This window comes from Hyla sarda, chromosome 6 (assembly GCF_029499605.1).
Source record: "Hyla sarda isolate aHylSar1 chromosome 6, aHylSar1.hap1, whole genome shotgun sequence".
NCBI classification, from domain to species: domain Eukaryota; kingdom Metazoa; phylum Chordata; class Amphibia; order Anura; family Hylidae; genus Hyla; species Hyla sarda.
The window spans coordinates 199,160,538-199,178,156 of NC_079194.1; the positions used below are offsets into that span (position 1 = coordinate 199,160,538).

At 44.2% G+C, this 17,619-nt stretch overlaps 1 protein-coding gene across 3 annotated transcripts in view; it reads left to right on the forward strand.

Annotated features, from left to right (window-relative positions):
- The window catches only part of CENPN (centromere protein N), a 56,660-nt gene extending 43,808 nt beyond the window's left edge, over positions 1–12,852 (forward strand). For all 3 annotated transcript variants that reach the window (XM_056526146.1, XM_056526144.1, XM_056526145.1), the window contains 6 exons: positions 675–845; positions 955–1,056; positions 8,601–8,658; positions 9,439–9,551; positions 9,775–9,892; positions 9,996–12,852. In XM_056526146.1, the coding sequence (XP_056382121.1) occupies positions 675–845; positions 955–1,056; positions 8,601–8,658; positions 9,439–9,551; positions 9,775–9,892; positions 9,996–10,108 (675 nt within the window). In that variant the 3' untranslated portion in view covers positions 10,109–12,852. The remainder of the gene's footprint in view (positions 1–674; positions 846–954; positions 1,057–8,600; positions 8,659–9,438; positions 9,552–9,774; positions 9,893–9,995) is intronic.
- Positions 12,853–17,619: the final 4,767 nt, after the last annotated feature.

Here is a 17,619-nt window from a genome sequence, read left to right on the forward strand (position 1 = left end):
TAATTGCTATATAGCTCCATAAGTGGCTAAGCATTGCCAGCAGGATTAGGTTTATAAGGCCACATTGTTTGTTTAATGTTTTTTTTTTATTATTTTTTTTTTTTTTCACACATTGTTGCATAACCTGTGACCAGATGCCAGAATATAAAATTGAATGGGATCATAAAGTCCATGGATGCTACGAATACTTTTACAATTTTGCTGTAATGTCCCCTTGTATCAACTCATGACAGAAGTTGAAACTACCCGTCAATAGGGTATAAGTATCAGATCGCTAGAATTGTGTAGCGGCTGGGACCTACTGCTGTCTCCAGAACAGGGCCTCGGGGTCTATGAAATGAATGGAGCGGTGGTGAGTCTTGCATGCAAGCTGCTGCTCCATTAATGGTCTATGCGGAAGATAGAGTACAACGCTCTGCTATCTTCAGCAGCTGCAGTAGAGAATCATTGTGAATTGGCAGAGCGCATGTGCAACTTACCGCTTCATTCACAGTGAAGATCCAAGGACCCAATCTGGAGATTGCAGGGGCTCACACTGGACCCGCACCCACCCTCAAAACTCTTATACCCTATCCTAGAGGTTAAGTAATTTTAACTTGGAATACCCCTTTAAATTAAACAGTTTTGTTGCTCACACCACCAACCCACCTATAAAATATATTTTTTGATTTCAGGTAACCATTCACTTCAAAGAATTCGGAGATGCCTTGTGGATCAGAATTGCTTGGGGAAGGGACTGTGTTAATCCTAATCAGTACAAGCCTACATTTGCTATGTACCATGCGCAGACTCCTTATGTTTTTGTCACAGGCCTTGCAAAAACCCACCGGCAACTGTTTTATCAGGTAATTACTGGGATGAGCCCATGAAGAATCACAGTATAAAGATGTACGAAAGAGCATTTCAAATATTGCTAATGTTTGCTGTAAACCATCCTGATTATTTTTCTCCCAGGGGCTTTTATCAGCCACAGGATACGGTCATATACAGGAGATGGAACTGAAAAGTCGATGTTTGGATTCCTTAAAGGAAATAGTATTCAAGCAGTTTAGTCAGGTGAGGAGATACCTGTAAAATGTGTATTAATATACAGCTCTGGTTTGTAGCAACATTACAAAAAGAGGACCAGTCAACTCTCCTGCCCTTTCTATTTTAGTACATGCTTTCCCTGTTATTACCTCTGGAAACGTATGAATGGATTGGAAGTTGAGTTACCATTACCCTTAACCCCTTGATGATGTAGTACATTTTTGTTTTTTTCCTCCTCTTAGGAGCCATAACTCACTTAAATTTTACATCTACAAGTCCATATTAAGGCTTGTTTTATGCACCAATTGTACTCATTTTACTGCAAAACGTACCGTAAAAAAATTTGAATGTGGGGGGTTAAATTAAAAAACAAACATTTTGCAATTTCTGGGAATTTTTTTCTTCACGCAGTGCACTTTACAGCAAAAATGACATGTTATCTTTATTCACTAGGTCAATACAATTACTGTAGCCAAATTATGTAGGTTTTGTTTTATTTTACTACTTTTAAGAAATTTTAAAAGGAAAAAAAGCAGCCGTTACTTTGTTCCTGAGCTTTCTACATATTGGGCAATATGTACACAAAGTCAGTTTATATTTCCAGCGTTTTGTCAAGGGATTAATAGTGTGCCCCCATGCAGTCATGTGCTATTGTTCGCAATGACTAAACCGTGTTACAGATTCCTTATTCACAAGGGACATGCAGTTGTCATTCTATTTCCATTAGGAATATGGATGAATGTAAGAAAATATTCTCCAGACTTATATAATGGGGGGAGTAAAAGTACTTGCTAATACATACATGTCAGGATAGCTGGGTAGTCCTCTTCAAATATGATGTTTAGGAACTAAACTATAAGTAATTGCCTAGTATTTTTTTCAGAATTGCCTACCGTATATACTTTTAGTATAAACCGACCCGAATATAAGCCGAGACCCCTAATTTTACCCCAAAAACCCAGGAAAAGTTATTGACTCGACTATAAGCCTAGGGTGGGAAATACATCATCCCCCCCCCCCCCCATATAATCATCCAGACCCCCGTCGTCATCCCCGCCCTTCATCATCACCGCCTGTCAATCCCTTCATCAGTGGTCTTCAACCTGCGGACCTCCAGAGGTTTCAAAACTACAACTCCCAGCATGCCCGGACAGCCATCTGGACAGACCTGGAGGTCCGCAGGTTGAAGACTACTCCTCCCTTTTGTTTTGTACTCACCTCCCCTAGGCAGGAAGTTAGGGTGAGCTGGGGAGGATTAGTCGTTGCGGGCTGTCCATTTTCACCGGGGGGGCCTCTTCTCCGCGCTTCGGGTCCGGCCCCGGACTAATGACGTTGCCTTGACGACGACGCACAGGGACGTTGTGCATGAACGTCCCTGTGCGTCGTCGGCAAGGCAACGTCACACACCGGGCCCGAAGCGCGGAGAAGAGGCCCCCCTGGTGAAAATGGACAGCCCGCAATGAGTAATCCTCCCCACCGGGTGGTCCCTGCTGCATAGATGGCCCGGACCAGCTCACCCTAACTTCCCGCCGAGGGGAGGGGAGTACAAAACAAAAGGGGGGGGGGGGGGGGGTTGGATGATGACGAAGGCTGCAGTGGTCTTCAACCGGCAGACTTCCAGAAGTTTCAAAACTACAACACCCAGCATGCCTGGCATGCTGGGAGTTGTAGTTTTGCAACCTCTGGATGTCCACAGGTTGAAGACCACTGTTGAAGGGATTGACAGGCGGAGAGTTCACTCGAGTATAAGAGGGGAAAGTTTTCAGCACGAAAAATCATGCTGGAAAAACCCGGCTTATACTCGAGTATTTTTTTTTTTTTTTTTTTTTTTTTTTTTTCACAGCAAAAATATTAATACACCTGCAAAACTGTATTTCCTGCCAACAGCTCTAGTCCATTCACAGAGTACGGATTGCAATGAACATTTCCTGATGATAAACATTGAAAGAATGAAGGTTATTATTGGAATCATGTGAAAGCAAATGATACAAAAAATAATAGCAATCACAAAATTTGGAAACACTAATTTTAGTTTCTTATTTCATGGGTTTACTTGTTTGAAGTAACATAGATGGCTTGGAATGCTGGGAGTTGTAGTTTTGCAGCAGCTGGAGGCGCACAGGTTGGGAAATGCTGTTTTAGATTCTTCAAAGTAGCCCCCATTGGCTTTGACAGCTTAGTACACTCTTGGAATTCTCTCACTCCGCTTCATGAGATAGTCACCTCTAATTGTTTTCTAACATCCTTGAACAAGTTCCCAGAGATTTGGAGTAACTTTTATCTGCTTTTCCTTAAGTCTGCAGTCCAACTCAATCCAATCCATCTCGGTTGGGTTTAGGACAGGTGATTGTGGAGGCCATGTCAACTGACACAGCACTTAATCGCTGACATTCTTGGTGAAATAGCCCTTATGTAGCCTGGAGGTGTCCTAGGGGCATTGTCCTGCTGAGAACAAATGATGGTTCCACTAAGCTAAACAAACGATATGGGCTGGCATGTCACTGCAGATTGCTATGGTAGTCATGCTGGTTTAATGTTGACAGAATTGACAACAGTGTCACCAGCAAAGCACCATTACTTTCCTATTCACATGAATTGGAAACGTCACTGGCCATTGTCTGTGAGGAAGTGGGATGCTGATTTGTGAGTAACAACTATTGTGTGTACCGATTATCGGTATGGCCGATAATCACGATTTTTGGCAATATCGGTATCGGCAATTACCTTGCCGATAAGCCGTTAATTCCCCGCACCGCTCCCATCGCACCGCAACCGCCCCACCACACCGTGTCGAACCCCCCACCATAGTGCTTGGCGGTATACCGGTATGAAACGGATACCATTTTTTTTTTCCTCCCACGGTATGGATTTTTGCCCATACCGCTATACCGGTCGGGCCCCTCCCCCACCCTCCGAGTCAATAAAAAAATTAAACTTACCCGTAATGGGGGTGGTCCGGGACATCCATTCTTCCTTCCTGTAGTGTCCGGCGGCATTTCGGGTGGAGGGTGAACCGGTCCGGGCTGTCCTTCTCCGGGGGTCCTCTTCTCCACTCCGGGCAGGCTCCAGCCTAGTACGCTGCATAGACGCTGTGACGTCATGTGCGTCACTGCCCAGCGGCGTCTATGCAGCGTTACTAGGCCGGAGCCTGCCCGGAGTGGAGAAGAGGACCACCGGAGAAGGACAGCCAGGACCGGTTCACCCTCCACCCGGAATGCCGCCGGACACTACAGGAAGGATGGATGGATGGCCCGGACCACCCTCCCTGGACGGTCCCTGCAGCAACTGGGAAGGTGAGTCAGGGTTCTGGGATGGACAGGGGTCTGTATAATATACTATACCTACAGTAGCCCCTCCAGCTGTTGCAAAACTACAACTCCCAGCATGCCCGGACAGCCATGCTGGGAGTAGTAATTTTGCAACAGCTGGAGGCACCCCTAGGCGCGGCGCGGTGCAGTGCGGTGGGGGGAGGGGTGGCGGTGATAGGTCTCAGGACCCCCGGACAGGCAGTGGGAGAGAAACGGGTGGTGGCGGCGGCCTATGGCACCGCAAAAGCCACTGCAGTGCATTGATTTAAAGCGCCCGCTTTAAATCAATGATCTGCAGCGGTGTTGCGGGGGGGAAAAATAGCCGATAACTTATATCGGAATATCGGTATAAGTTATCGGCTATCGGCCCTAACCTCCACCGATTATCGGTATCGGCCCTAAAAAAAACTATATCTGTCGATCCCTAGTACCGATGTTATCTATATTCTGTTTTCACTTTTTACTGTATTGAGGCTTTTTACTACCTGAAGGGCACTGCTGTGGAGTAATCTCTACAGAACAGGAATTCTTGGATAAGTTTTAGGTGTAATGGGAAAAGTGTTAACATTCAGGGTCATTAAAATCTAGGTAGTAAAATGGAAATTGAGAAAATAAAATAACCCACAAAAGTCTTATGGTTAATGTAAACCCTTTTATATTTAAACGATTTTCTGATGCCACTTCCCCTTTTAAGGTGGACATATACATTCAATAACGTTTGCTCTACAGTTATCTCTTCCTCATATACATGAACAATATGCAGGGAGGGGTAAGCCACAACTGCTCTGGCATCATCTTATCCCTTTCAGAATAGGGACTGGTGGAGAAAATTCAACAATCCAGACACCTTTACTCCAACATCATCTGTCAGCGGAGAGTCAGAATGCCACCATACACCTTTGAGTCGCCTGAACCCATTGGTGACTGCATCTTCGGACAACTTTAGTGTAAGGGATAGGCACGTTTTGCGCTTACTTTTCCGGGGGACCTTCTTCAGGAATCTAATTGATAACGTCAAGAATATGTAAATCTGTCAAAGCGAAAGGTGGCTTCTTGACAAATCAAAATGATAAAACCTATTCTGGTTTAACACGTCACCCGGCCCCACACCCTTCAACATGTTCTTTCCTTCTACATATCTACCACACATTTCCAGCTCTATAAGCAGATATGGTGCAGAAACACAGTGAGGGTTGGTTTAATGGTGGTAATAATGTTAAATGGTGCAGATTGTTAGAGGTTTCTACAGATTTAGACTGCTTGCATTATACATTGTACACCGGTGTTTTCTGTAAGGATGACTGACAACACATGCTGTTCATATGAATCTGATGAACTGCTTACAGTGAAGTATGTGTAATTAGTGCATCCTTCTTAGGTACAGTTGTAAAGTATTTTTAATGCAACATGTTTATACATGGTTGTATTAATGTGTGTTCCATGAAGAAAAAAATATAGGAATTAGCATATAATCTGTTGCACTATTAGATTTGTTTCTGAAACCAGTTTTGGTTTTTCCTTTTTTCAGGCCTGGTTCTAAACGTCTTCAGCAGGTGGGAAAAGTCCTCAGGAAATCCTGAACTTGTAGCACTGTATCATGCACAGCTGTTTGATAAGGTAAACACCAGTATATGGATTTCTTTCCCACCTTCTGTAAAACTATAGAATCACTTCTGAACATTCATACACAAGGGTTTTCATTCAGACATGTGACGGATTAACTCTACCATAGGCTCAGGGCTGATCAAAATCTTGTTTAAAGTCAGCAGTGGCATGTTTTAGTTTAAAGAGTAGCTCCCACCATGTATATATATATTTTTTTCTGTCCCTACCTATTGCTTATCTATCCCTAACCCCCTCCCTGCCTTTCAAAAAATGTTTTCCTGCCTTCTAAACAGCTACTCTTATGCTGCTCACTCTTGCTGAACAGGAAGCAGACTTCCCCTGCAGGGGCCACGTCACTGATGCCTGCTGGGCGCCAACTTCCGCCCTCACCTCATCTATGCTGTGCTCCTGTTGGGAGCGCACATAGATGAGCAGCCAGTAGCACAGCAGGTTGCTCCGGGGTCTCCTTCTCCCTATTCAGCAGTTCATGTGCTACCCAGGGAGGAGTATAGGAGCATCGCCGACATAGAAATCATCCCCAGTCTGAGATTTATTCCCCAGCCCCTGCAGTCTATAAATCCCCAACTTTGTCATCCTCCCGTTCAGTGAACACAGGCAGAGCTCAGGGAGGAGATGAGAGAGACGTGTATGTCCTCTCTCTCTCCCCTGCTTTGTGTTCTTTCTACCGTGCAGACCTGCATCCTCCAAAGGCAGAGCAGAGGGAGGGGAGATGAGGGGGGCGTGTACGTCTTCGCTCTGCCCTCCCACCCAGCTCTAGCTTTGGAAATCTTCGGAGAGTTGAGGGGAGAAGCGGACGCAAGTCTGCACGGGGCGCAAATTTCCACCTCAATCCGTGCAAGATATCCCTACAGTCTGATTGTCAGGCAGGGAGAGAGCGCAAGCTGACTGAATTCGGACAGATTGCCCGGCCGGGATCATTCCGAATTCAGCTGGGACATCACAGCAGGCTGCAGCCGGCCACTAGGAGGGACACCCCTAGTGGCCGGATTTCAAATAGAAAATATATTTTAAACACAAATAAAATTGGATGTGTATCAGATGTTTTAGTACATAAGTACTACCACATATCAAAAAGAAAAGTTCATGACTGCCCATTTAAACATTTAAGTAATGCAAGTGATCCAAAAAGAAAATGTCCTAAAATATAATTGGATTTATTTTTATCCAGGGGACCACCACACTGCCTGAATATTTCCACACACTGTTATTGTGTACAAAACACTATACAGTGGTCCCTCAACATACGATGGTAATCCATTCCAAATGAACCATTGTTTGTTGAAACCATCGTATGTTGAGGGATCCGTGCAATGTAAAGTATAGGAAGTTGAACTCGCCTGTCACCACTGCCCTGGACGTCACTCCATCGCTGTCGCCGCGTCCCCATGATGTCCCAGTCGCTCTCACGTCGCCGTCACTACGCACGCCCCCCTCTATTGAAGGTACGGCGTGCGCGGCGACGTGACGGCGATGAAGGGGATCCCGAAGAGGACGCTCCAGAGCCCAGAGGACAAGTAGGAGACTATTACCGGAGCACACGGGGCACTGTAAACTGCTATCTGGCGGCAGCAGAAGCAGTCAGCGCTGCCGGATAGCCGTTTATGCGATGGTCCCGACATACAAAAGCATCGTATGTTGATGCTGCCTTCAACATGCAATGGCCTCTGAGAGGCCATTGCATGTTGAAATTATCGTATGTTGGGGCCATCGTAGGTCGTGGGGTTCGCTGTACTAAAATAGTGACTACAGTGCAGTAGTTACATTCAGTGACTTGCAGATGATGTCTTCTCCGATTGCAGCTTTTCTTTTCCATCCACCCAGACCACCATGATATGACTTCTTCCAGCCACAACTCATATTTGAAGAATCTGCCTGACAAACATCTTTAGCTTAGGATTTTTCCAGCCTATTCCCCAACACCATACAAAGGTATCCATACTGCCCTAAACAATGGTAATGCCCCTTCTTGTTTCTCACAGATTAGGTGACCCTACAACAGTGTGACCCTCATCTGGTACAGCAGCCTCCCTTTGTCTTTAATGGAATTCTGCTGCAAATTCCATGAAAAGAATAAACATGTTCATTTTTTCGGTGGAATACGACGCTTTGGGGATGGCGTGTGACCATGCTGTCATAGTGGAGATTCATTATGGCGACAGCAGCTTCACATAGAATGCCTACCTGAAATTTTTTATGGGTGAAAATTCTGTAGTGTGCATGGACCCTAACCTCTCCTAGCTCACACAGTGCAGTTCCCATTCTTGCTGGACGTGCCCAGCTCAGACAGCATGATGACTCTTGTGTGTGACAATTCTTCTGGTTCTGTATTGGTTCACTTATCTTAGGGACTTCTGTGGATACAAATCACTTATTCCAGTCAAATTCCACTCATATACACTCATACCTGCTGCTATTCAAGCCCCAAAATGGTGAGATTTTTTCATAAGATTTCATGATTTTGGTAGACAGATTAACTTTTAGTTTGTCTTGTTGAAAAATGCTAATATGCATTCTTGGAGCTGCTGCCATTTTTAGGTTTTAAAACTTTTCATTTCTACCACAATCATAAGAAAATAGAATTTTGACTATTGCACATGGAGAATATTATACTTAGGTTGTTTGTTTCTTTTCATACAGCCATTTCAATCTTATCAGTCAAGATCAGTTCCAGAAAAAAGTTTTACTCCAACAATTGGTAAGAACTATCCTAATGTAATTATGACTTAGATGGTAGACAGTTTAAGGGCTTGTTTACACCAGCAGATTTACTTTTAAACTTGCAGCATGTTTCCCGCTGCAAATTTGAAAGGGCACGGGCTGTCCTCAGCAGTCTTTTGTCTGCGGATTTCCTCTGTTGAAAATCCGGCACAGCCCCAATTGACTTCAATGGGGTCTGCAGCTGACTTTCAGGCAGTGGAGTTTCTGCTGCAGAAAATTTGCAGTGGAAAGCCTGCCCCCTTTCAAACCCGCAGCAGGAAACGTGCTGTTAGTTTGATAGTTAATCCACTTGTGTGAACGATCCCATAGGGTAGGGTCACATGTGTGCCGTATTTAAGCTGCCTATTTGCTGCTGCGATTTTCCTACTCATTGTAGTCAACGTGTAGCAAAATACTAAGCTGATTTTGCCACCCTTTGACTTCAATGGATAGAAAAATAGGCAACAGCAAATAATGGCACGTGTGTGACCCTACCCTGAAGGTTTATTCTAATCTAATAGTGATGCTATACTTTTTTTTTTTTTTTACTTTCATGGATACCATGAAAAGTTACATTTCTTCTACTGAAGACATTACAAAGTAAATGTGTGACTGTATTTACAATGTTATTTACTTTCCTTGCTGTCTCTATTTTGCATTCAATAATCACCTCTTACCTTTTGCCTATACATGTGCATGTGCTTTTATTTTTAGCATGATCGAGAGTATATTAGAATGTTAAGATTTTTTATTTTTTTTATTTTTTTTTTCTTACCAGTGGATACAAAAGTAGTTTATGAAAATATTAAGGAAAAGGAGCGGGTTCATCATGTGATGCTTGAATCATTTGGAGAAGGTCCTCTTCCAAAGCTGGAATATGCAGTATATAAGGTATGCATATTCAGTAACGTTAACTATGTTGAATACAGATAAAGAAACAATGTTTTTATTATGAAGATTGATGGCAGAAAAAGACGACATGAACCATTTAATGTGTCTGTATGTTTATATTCACATACTGTTGATTTACCAGCCACACAGGTTTGTTCCATGTGACTGCACCATTATCACTATATTGTATAAACGTATTATCAATTTAATATTTATTCTATAGCTGGAGACCTCATTTAAAGGAGAAACTAGTATTGCCAATAAAATCGAACCCTTCAGATGCATTGTCAAATTCTCCAGTCCTCATCTTCTGGAATCCTTCCGCACCCTAGCACCATCAGGTAAACTAGTTGAAATGTATAGTTTTTGTGTAACTGTGTGTACATATGTATATGTTGTGTAATACATATATTTACAATGTATTAATATTGTTTCTATTCACAGGTTTAGCAGAAGCCCCAATTTCAAACCTGCTGACTTGTATACCCCATAGAGGCAGGAATCTATTCAAAATCTCTGAGAAGAAACAACCAAGTAGCAGCCAAGCTGTCCACTAGAGATTATAGCAATAAATATGGATACAACAGAGTTTGTACAGACAAGCTATCCACGAGAGTTATCCATAGTTGTTACCTAGAATCTGTACAGTTTTTCACGTCTCTACAATGTTGCATACCTTACAAAGTACAGAACAAGCTGTGAAGCAAGATTGAGGAGTATTGTACCAATTCTGACATCTGTGATCATCCTTCCATGATCTCTGACATGCACCTTGCCGCAGGTCCCTTATTGTTCCCATGTCTGAAAACATCCCTGAGAGAGATGAAGTGCAACTGGTAACTAGAAGTGCTATTAACTGACGGATCATAGTGGCCATGAATACACTGGAGAGCGTTTGGAACAGGAAATGATGTATATAGGAAAACAATAGTTGTTCTTAGGTTGACCTCCTGCTCTTGTTCACTGCCATTTTAATGTATATGTTTGGCATTAAGAGAAAATATTTTCTTGTTGTAGGTCTTCCAGTGAATATATATATTTTTTTCTCTATGAAATTTTATTATTTTTGTTGACTGATTAAAATTTTTAGGGTTAATAATGTAATTTTTCCATCAAGAAAGTCTTAGATTTTGTTCACACTTGCCACAAGGCTTCAATGTTTTGCAAGAGCCACAACCTATATGTTGAACCTTTTTTTCCAACCAACGCTCGATGGACCCTATTGGCTTTAGTGGGGTCCGTCAGGGTTCCAGTATTCTTTACAGCAAGGACTGCATTGCAGACTGATTTAATTTACCTGGAAGCTTTATGGAAGCCACATTAATGTATGTGTGAACTCAGCCTTATTTTGCATAAGAAATAATGATCTACATAATGCTTATTGGGGTGCAGCCTTCCAGCTGATATTATATATTTTAAATGGTGCCTCTACTTTTGTCACTTCCCTGGATTTGTCCTTAGAGTTATGTCAAGGGAAATAATTTTAAGGCTCTGTTTAATACCCTGTGTAGGTGGTAACAAAATATTTATCCTTTGTGGGGAAAAAATAGCTTTGGGTTCACATTACAATTCCTGCCTCTGATGCACAGATAAGATTTCTAAAGTTCTATCGGCTGAAATCACATCTGTGCACGAGCAGGCACTGAACAGATGGGGACCTGATCATAGTCAGCTAGTGACCTATGATCAGGTAATTTTCAGAACGCATCCTACTTTTGACTTGGACTGAAAATCGTGGTCTGCCACGATTTTCAGTTAGTCAAAAGTTGAATGCGATCAGAAAATGACCCGATTGTAGTCAATTTAATAGTCAGGTTAATGCGTCCGCACCTGTCCAGTGCCTGCCTGTGCACAGATACAATTTCAGCCAATATGAGCTTTAGAAATCGTATCTGTGTATCGAAGATAGGAATCGTGAGGTGAACCCAGCCCAACTAGTTACCATGAAATCGACAGCATGTCAATTTGTTATACTGTTGCACGTTACGCTTGTACTTTATGATGAATTTTATTTTTTGTGTTGTGAAGTGTTTATTACAGTAGTAATCACCATGTAAACACTATTAGAATTTTAATGCACAAGGATTGCTCCTGGGATATTTTCAGTTTTCTGCACCAGTTGGTGGCTAGTAGGGGGTTACTGATTTTAAATATTTTTGTGCACTTATTTGAGTATTTATGGTTTCAAATGTCAGTGAATTGGGTACTAGGCACAAACTGTGTTTTTGTTGAATTGTGAGAACTGAATTTTTTATGTATTCTATTTTATCATCTTGAGACCACTGTCATACAAGATTTCCATCCAGTTTGCAAATCAGTATGATGATTAGCCCACTAAGATGCCTTGTCAGATTTACTAGCCTAATTAAAAAATCTCTTCTTTTGTATTCCATAGAGGGCAATTCTGTATGTCAGGCAATTTAATGGACTAGATGAAATTGCTAGTTTGGTCGATATAACCTTACAACTGTTCCAAGGCTTGTACTTGTGCAGTGGTAGAGAAAGTTGTTAATATGAGGCAAGGCAAACATGGTGCTGGGTGATATGGGCTGGACGTGCCTCCTCTTATCACAGTGTAGTAGTGGCAACCAGATGATTGTTTGTATACACCGCAACTGATAGTCTGCCCTATGGATGAGCATAATTTCCTAATCTGCTGTTATTTTATATAGAAGACTAAAGCTTTTTATATATTTTGCAATACATCCATGAATTTTAGGTAATGAATGTGTGTGTACTTTTTTATGCGTTGTCTTAAAGTATTTCTTCCTGTTAATTTGAAGTTAACTTTTAATTAAAGTTTTTATTTATGAACTGCAGGCATCTGCATACAGTCTCAAGCAGTTGACAAGCAAATTGTATGTGTCTCTAAAGCCTGAGAGCATGAATTTCTTTTCCAACCTAGACTCTTTTATTTCTTTTTGAAACTTTAAAGGTAATCTGTCAGCCCTATATCATGCTCAGAGCTGCATACATGGAAAGATAGCTGATAGGTAGGTAAAACAAATACATGCATGTAAGCTGATGGCTGTGGTCATCTTACTATTAGGTATCTTAAAGGAGTTATCCATCATAAGGTAATTTTAGTACGTACCTGCCAGACAGTAATAGACATGCTTAGGAAGGATCTGCGCTTGTCTTGAGGCTAAATGGCTATGTTGTGAGATTACATAACACTGTGGCTAGCATTTTGTGAACTGGTATTTCCTGTCTGTTTTCTTTTTTGCCTACAAATCCCATAATTCCATTTTCCTCCCTCCCACACATCAGCCACTCCACCCATTGAAACATAAATAAACTACATCCATACAAAAGACCTGTGGTTTTAAATCAGGGTGCCTACAGCTGTTGCATTAGTTGCAGATTGATCTCTCTCCCACAAAGCGATTTCTCCACCCATTGAAGCAGACAAGCTCCCTGTCATCAGTTAACTAGTGAGTCAGGTCTCGGCCGCATTGCAACCTGGGAAAAATCTGAGACAACGGTCATTTTGTATGCTGTTAAAAATAAATATTGGGGTGAAAATAACAGAAGAATTGTGAGAAAACTATCACACACAGGTACAGAGACTATATTATGAACTACACTAACTGTACAGCCCCTGTAGCATAGTCAAATAACATAAAAATCCTGGACTACCCCTTTAAAGCTGCAGGCTGAACAAGTTGAAACTAATTGACTGTCCTCACACTAAGGGACTTCCAAACATTGAGTCCCATTAATCAGCTTATCCTGTGGAAATGGGAAAATCTGTATTTCTCGCTCATTCTTCATTGGGGGACACAGACACTGATGGGTATATGCTCTTGCCACCAGGAGGCGTTTACACTAGGAATAAAAAAAAGTCTGATCCTTCCTGGCAAGATATACCCACCCACTGGAAGTGAGGTAATCAGTTTTATCTAGTGTCAGTAGGAGGCAAGACACAGTTCTGGGAGCTCCCCTGGCCTGGTCTTTTTTTTAATTATATTCTAATAAGAGTTGTTAGGTTTTTTTCCTTTCCTCCCTTTTCTCAGTTTCAGGTGGAGGTTCAGGAGCATTGCGCTACCTGTTTCCCCATATGCGACAAAGGGGCACAGACGTATGTACTGTTAACAGCCAGCACCTGGAGGTTGTATCATGGGTCCGGGTCCCCCACTGCCCCTGCTCGCCCTCAACATACAGTGGTAATCCGTTCCAAATGAACTATCGTTTGTTGAAACCATCGTATGTTGAGGGATCCGTGCAATGTAAAGTATAGGAAGTTATACTCGCCTGTCCCCGCCGCTCCGGACCTTTCAACGCTGCCCTGGATGTCGCCCTCCATCGCTGTCCCAGGGTGTCCCCGACGCTCCGGACTGTCTCTGCTGGCCGGGAATGTCTGTCTTCGTCGCCGCCATCCCGTCATTACGCACGTCACTCCTATTGGATGGCGTGTGCGGCGACATGATGATGATGATGGAGAGTGCCGGCGGTGCAAGGGATCCCGAAGAGGATGCTCCGGAGCCCCGAGGACAGGTAAGAGACCATAACCGGAGCACACAGGGCACCGTAAACGGCTATCCTGCGGCAGCTGGAGCAGTCTGCGCTGCCGGATAGCCGTTTATGCGATGGCCCCTACATACAAAAGCATCGTATGTTGATGCTGCCTTCAACATGCAATGGCCTCTGAGAGGCCATCGCATGTTGAAATTATCGTATGTCGGGGGGTCACTGTATTTGGAATTTATTCAGTTGGGTTTCTCCCACCGCCGGACACCCATTACACGTACACTGAACCTGCTGCTAGAGTTCCAGTATACCATGTTTGGGTGAGGTTTGTGGGTGCCAGGACCCTTATACCAATAGGCCAGACCATGGTCTGTGTGGTACCCCCCCTCCACCAATCACATTTATATTTCTCATCAGCTGCATTCCATTACCCCTCTTCCAATTGGCCAAGCAGTGGGCTGTGCGGCCCTATTCCAGTAAGCCAGATGGTGGTCTACAGTATATACTATGGACTCTATGCCAATAAGCCAGACAGTGGTCTGTGTGGTTTCCAGCATATACATTGGGCCCTATACCAGTAAGCCAGACGGTGGTTTGCGTGGTCATCCACATATCTATGGACCCCCATACCAGTTAACCAGACAATGATCTGTGTGGTCTCCAGCATATCCAATAGACCCTATACCAGTAAGCCAGACAGTGTTCTGCATGGTTTTTCAGCTGCTGTTCTCCCATCACGAGGCTGCTGCTCACAGAGCTGGAGTTCCCGAACCTCACTTATCATGTGAGGTGTCTAGAGGGGTGTCCTTGCATGCACTGGACCCTATACCAGTTAGCTAACCATTTGTCTGCATGGTTTCCTATACCGATATGCCATCCATCGTATATCTGCCGCAGTCCAGTGCCCCACCGTCAGTGTAAGGTACCCGTAAGGTGTGGACTTGTTGGTTTCCTGGGCTCTATACCAGTCAGCCATACCGTGGTCTGCATGGTTTCTCACTCCACTGGGTCACCTACCACATTCAGTTCACCCACTTCATACCTGCCATACCACAGCTGAGGTCCTGGTATTCCTCCATCGATGTGAGGTGTCTGGATGAGTCACCTTATGTGTTCCAGGAATTCCTAGAACAGTGAGCCAGATGGTCATCTGCACGGCTTCCTAATCTACCAGGTCACCTGCCCCATACCTTCCGCTCTCGGGGCTGCAGTCCGGTAACCCGCCTTCAGTGTGCGGTTCCGAAAAAGGGACTCTGTGTTTTCCTTGTCCTTTTCCAAGTAAGCCAGACTGCGTCTGCATGTTTTCCTGCACCACATGCAACCTAAATCAGTCATCTGGGTCTGCAGCTCTGGTGCCTTCTACGGCGTGCCGTTACGTGGTAAAATTTAGGCGTTTTCTGGAGGTTCGTTGGGCCTTTGCAGAAACATCGGCTATCACTGTTCTCCTTTCACAGAGGGCATGCTGTTGGTCTGCCACCAGCATCGTTCTGGCACACTGGGAGGTGCTCTGTCTGTTTCACTACCTCCAGCCATCTGTTCTACATCTGCTGTTTTGCATAGCTGCTTCCTGGTTCCCCACTGCCATGGTGAGGTACCAGTCTCTGGGTCCCTACGTATGCTGTGGACACTCTGCTCATATGGCACCCACCTCCCCCCTTTTCAGGGGGTGTACATGAGGCCTTCATGGGGTTGCATTTCCGCACTTCTGCTGCGGCTGGCTGCCTCTATTTTAGAATGGGGCATGAAAGAGTGACACTGTGTGTTCAACAGCTCCCTAATACCTTCAGTCAGGAGTCAGGATTGCTCAAGGGATTTGGCATCATACTTCTGTTCTAAGGTTTCATCCCATTGGGGATGTACCTCTTGCAGCTTTATGCTGATACATATGCACCTTACTTTCATTCGTAGTGACATTTTTGCCCATCATGTGTCCCGGGTTTGGATCCCTCAAGGACACAGATGACTTCTCCATTCCTCTGTATGTTTTCACAGAGTTCATGGGTTTTATGTTGTCACCCGGTATGTTCTCCCATTACTGTGGGGAGGTGTTTAGCATGCTCATATGGTACCTGGCGTACCATTTCTAATCCCCCGGGGGGTGTAGCGATCAGGGGGCTCAGCACGGACAGTGCCGGAGTTACCCATGACTGCCTCTTGGTTCTCCCTCCAATGGGGAACTGCCAGTATGGAGCTCTCACACTTTATAGGTGTGGGGCTTCCAGGAGACCTGAGAGCCTCCAGTTCCCATGTCCGGTCACTCCAGTGTTCCGGGATGCTCTTCTCAGAACTTTCAAGTCCTTGACTGTCCGGTTTACTTCCTTCTTCGGGATCCATGTACTCCCAGCACGGAGGGCGTTCAGGTCAGCCGGGTTTCGCCAGTCGGGTCAACTTGACCTTATGCATGGACATCGTTCCCTCGTTGCACTTTTTACCACTGTTCCGGCTCTTTGTCATACTCTGGGTCTGCTCTTCCTCCCCGATTCTCGCGGTAACCCTGAGACTGGGATCTGGATCTTGAAGCTTGTCAGTCCGGGTCATCGGTTAGGTGCACCATGTCTCTTGGGACGGTTTCGTCTCTCTTCCTTTTTCTTTTCCAGAGGTTTCTGGTCCCCATTTTCTGTGCTCTCATTCTTCCTGGTGTATGTTTATCTCCCTGGCATTTTCTCACCATATTCTCTTCAATCGGCTGGATTGGATTCTCATGTTGCCCCCTTTTTCTCTGTGTTTACCAGTCAGGCTAGTCCTCTGTCTGATTCCGTAGTTTCCTTGGAATTGGTTTCCTGTATCCTTCCTGGTTGGTTTCAGGCCTCAGAGATGTCAATTTTTTTGTTTTGTTTTCTTTGTCTCTCTGCAGACTTTCGATCTCCGGTCTCTACCTTTTGGCTTCCTGGCCCTTCTCCATGGGGGGGGTGGAGCTTCCAGACGCTCAGTTTCCGGGCCCCGTTTATCTCTCGGCTCTTATTTCTCGGCTGAGGGTCTTGCCCTCAAGCCTTGCAGGTGGAATGGGGTTCAGTCTCTGGACTGTGTCCCCTCTGGCGGTTATTTCCCACCCAGGGACTGCTTTGGTACATCCCATCAGTGTCTGTGTCCCCCAATGAAGAGCGCCCACCCATTTCTTAATTTCTGGTCCGGATAATCTTTTCAGGTTCTTGTGTTTTTATCCGGGATTCCTTTCTAGGGTCCTTCGGACATATTTCTTGTTAGCTTCTCCTACTGCTTTGTGACAAAACTGATTACCTCACTTCCAGTGGGTGGGTATATCCTGCCAGGGAGAAGCCGACTTTTTTTTTTTTTTATACTAGTGTCAGCGTCTCCTAGTGGCAAGAGCATATACCCATCAGTGTCTGTGTCCCCCAATGAAAGCTATGAGGGAGATTTTACAGTGAGTACAAAAAAAAATCTTTTTGGGAATACCAGACTGTACAATAAGGGAAATTTGATCCAGCCTCGTGCAGTGACCTAAAAACTACCACTGGATGTCAGTATATTAACATGTAATTATCCTGCTTTGTGTGCCTTGGAAGACAGCAAATGAGCTCCTTCCAAAGGAAGAAAATGATTGGAATACAGCCAAATGGATTTTGGTGCAGGTTTTTTT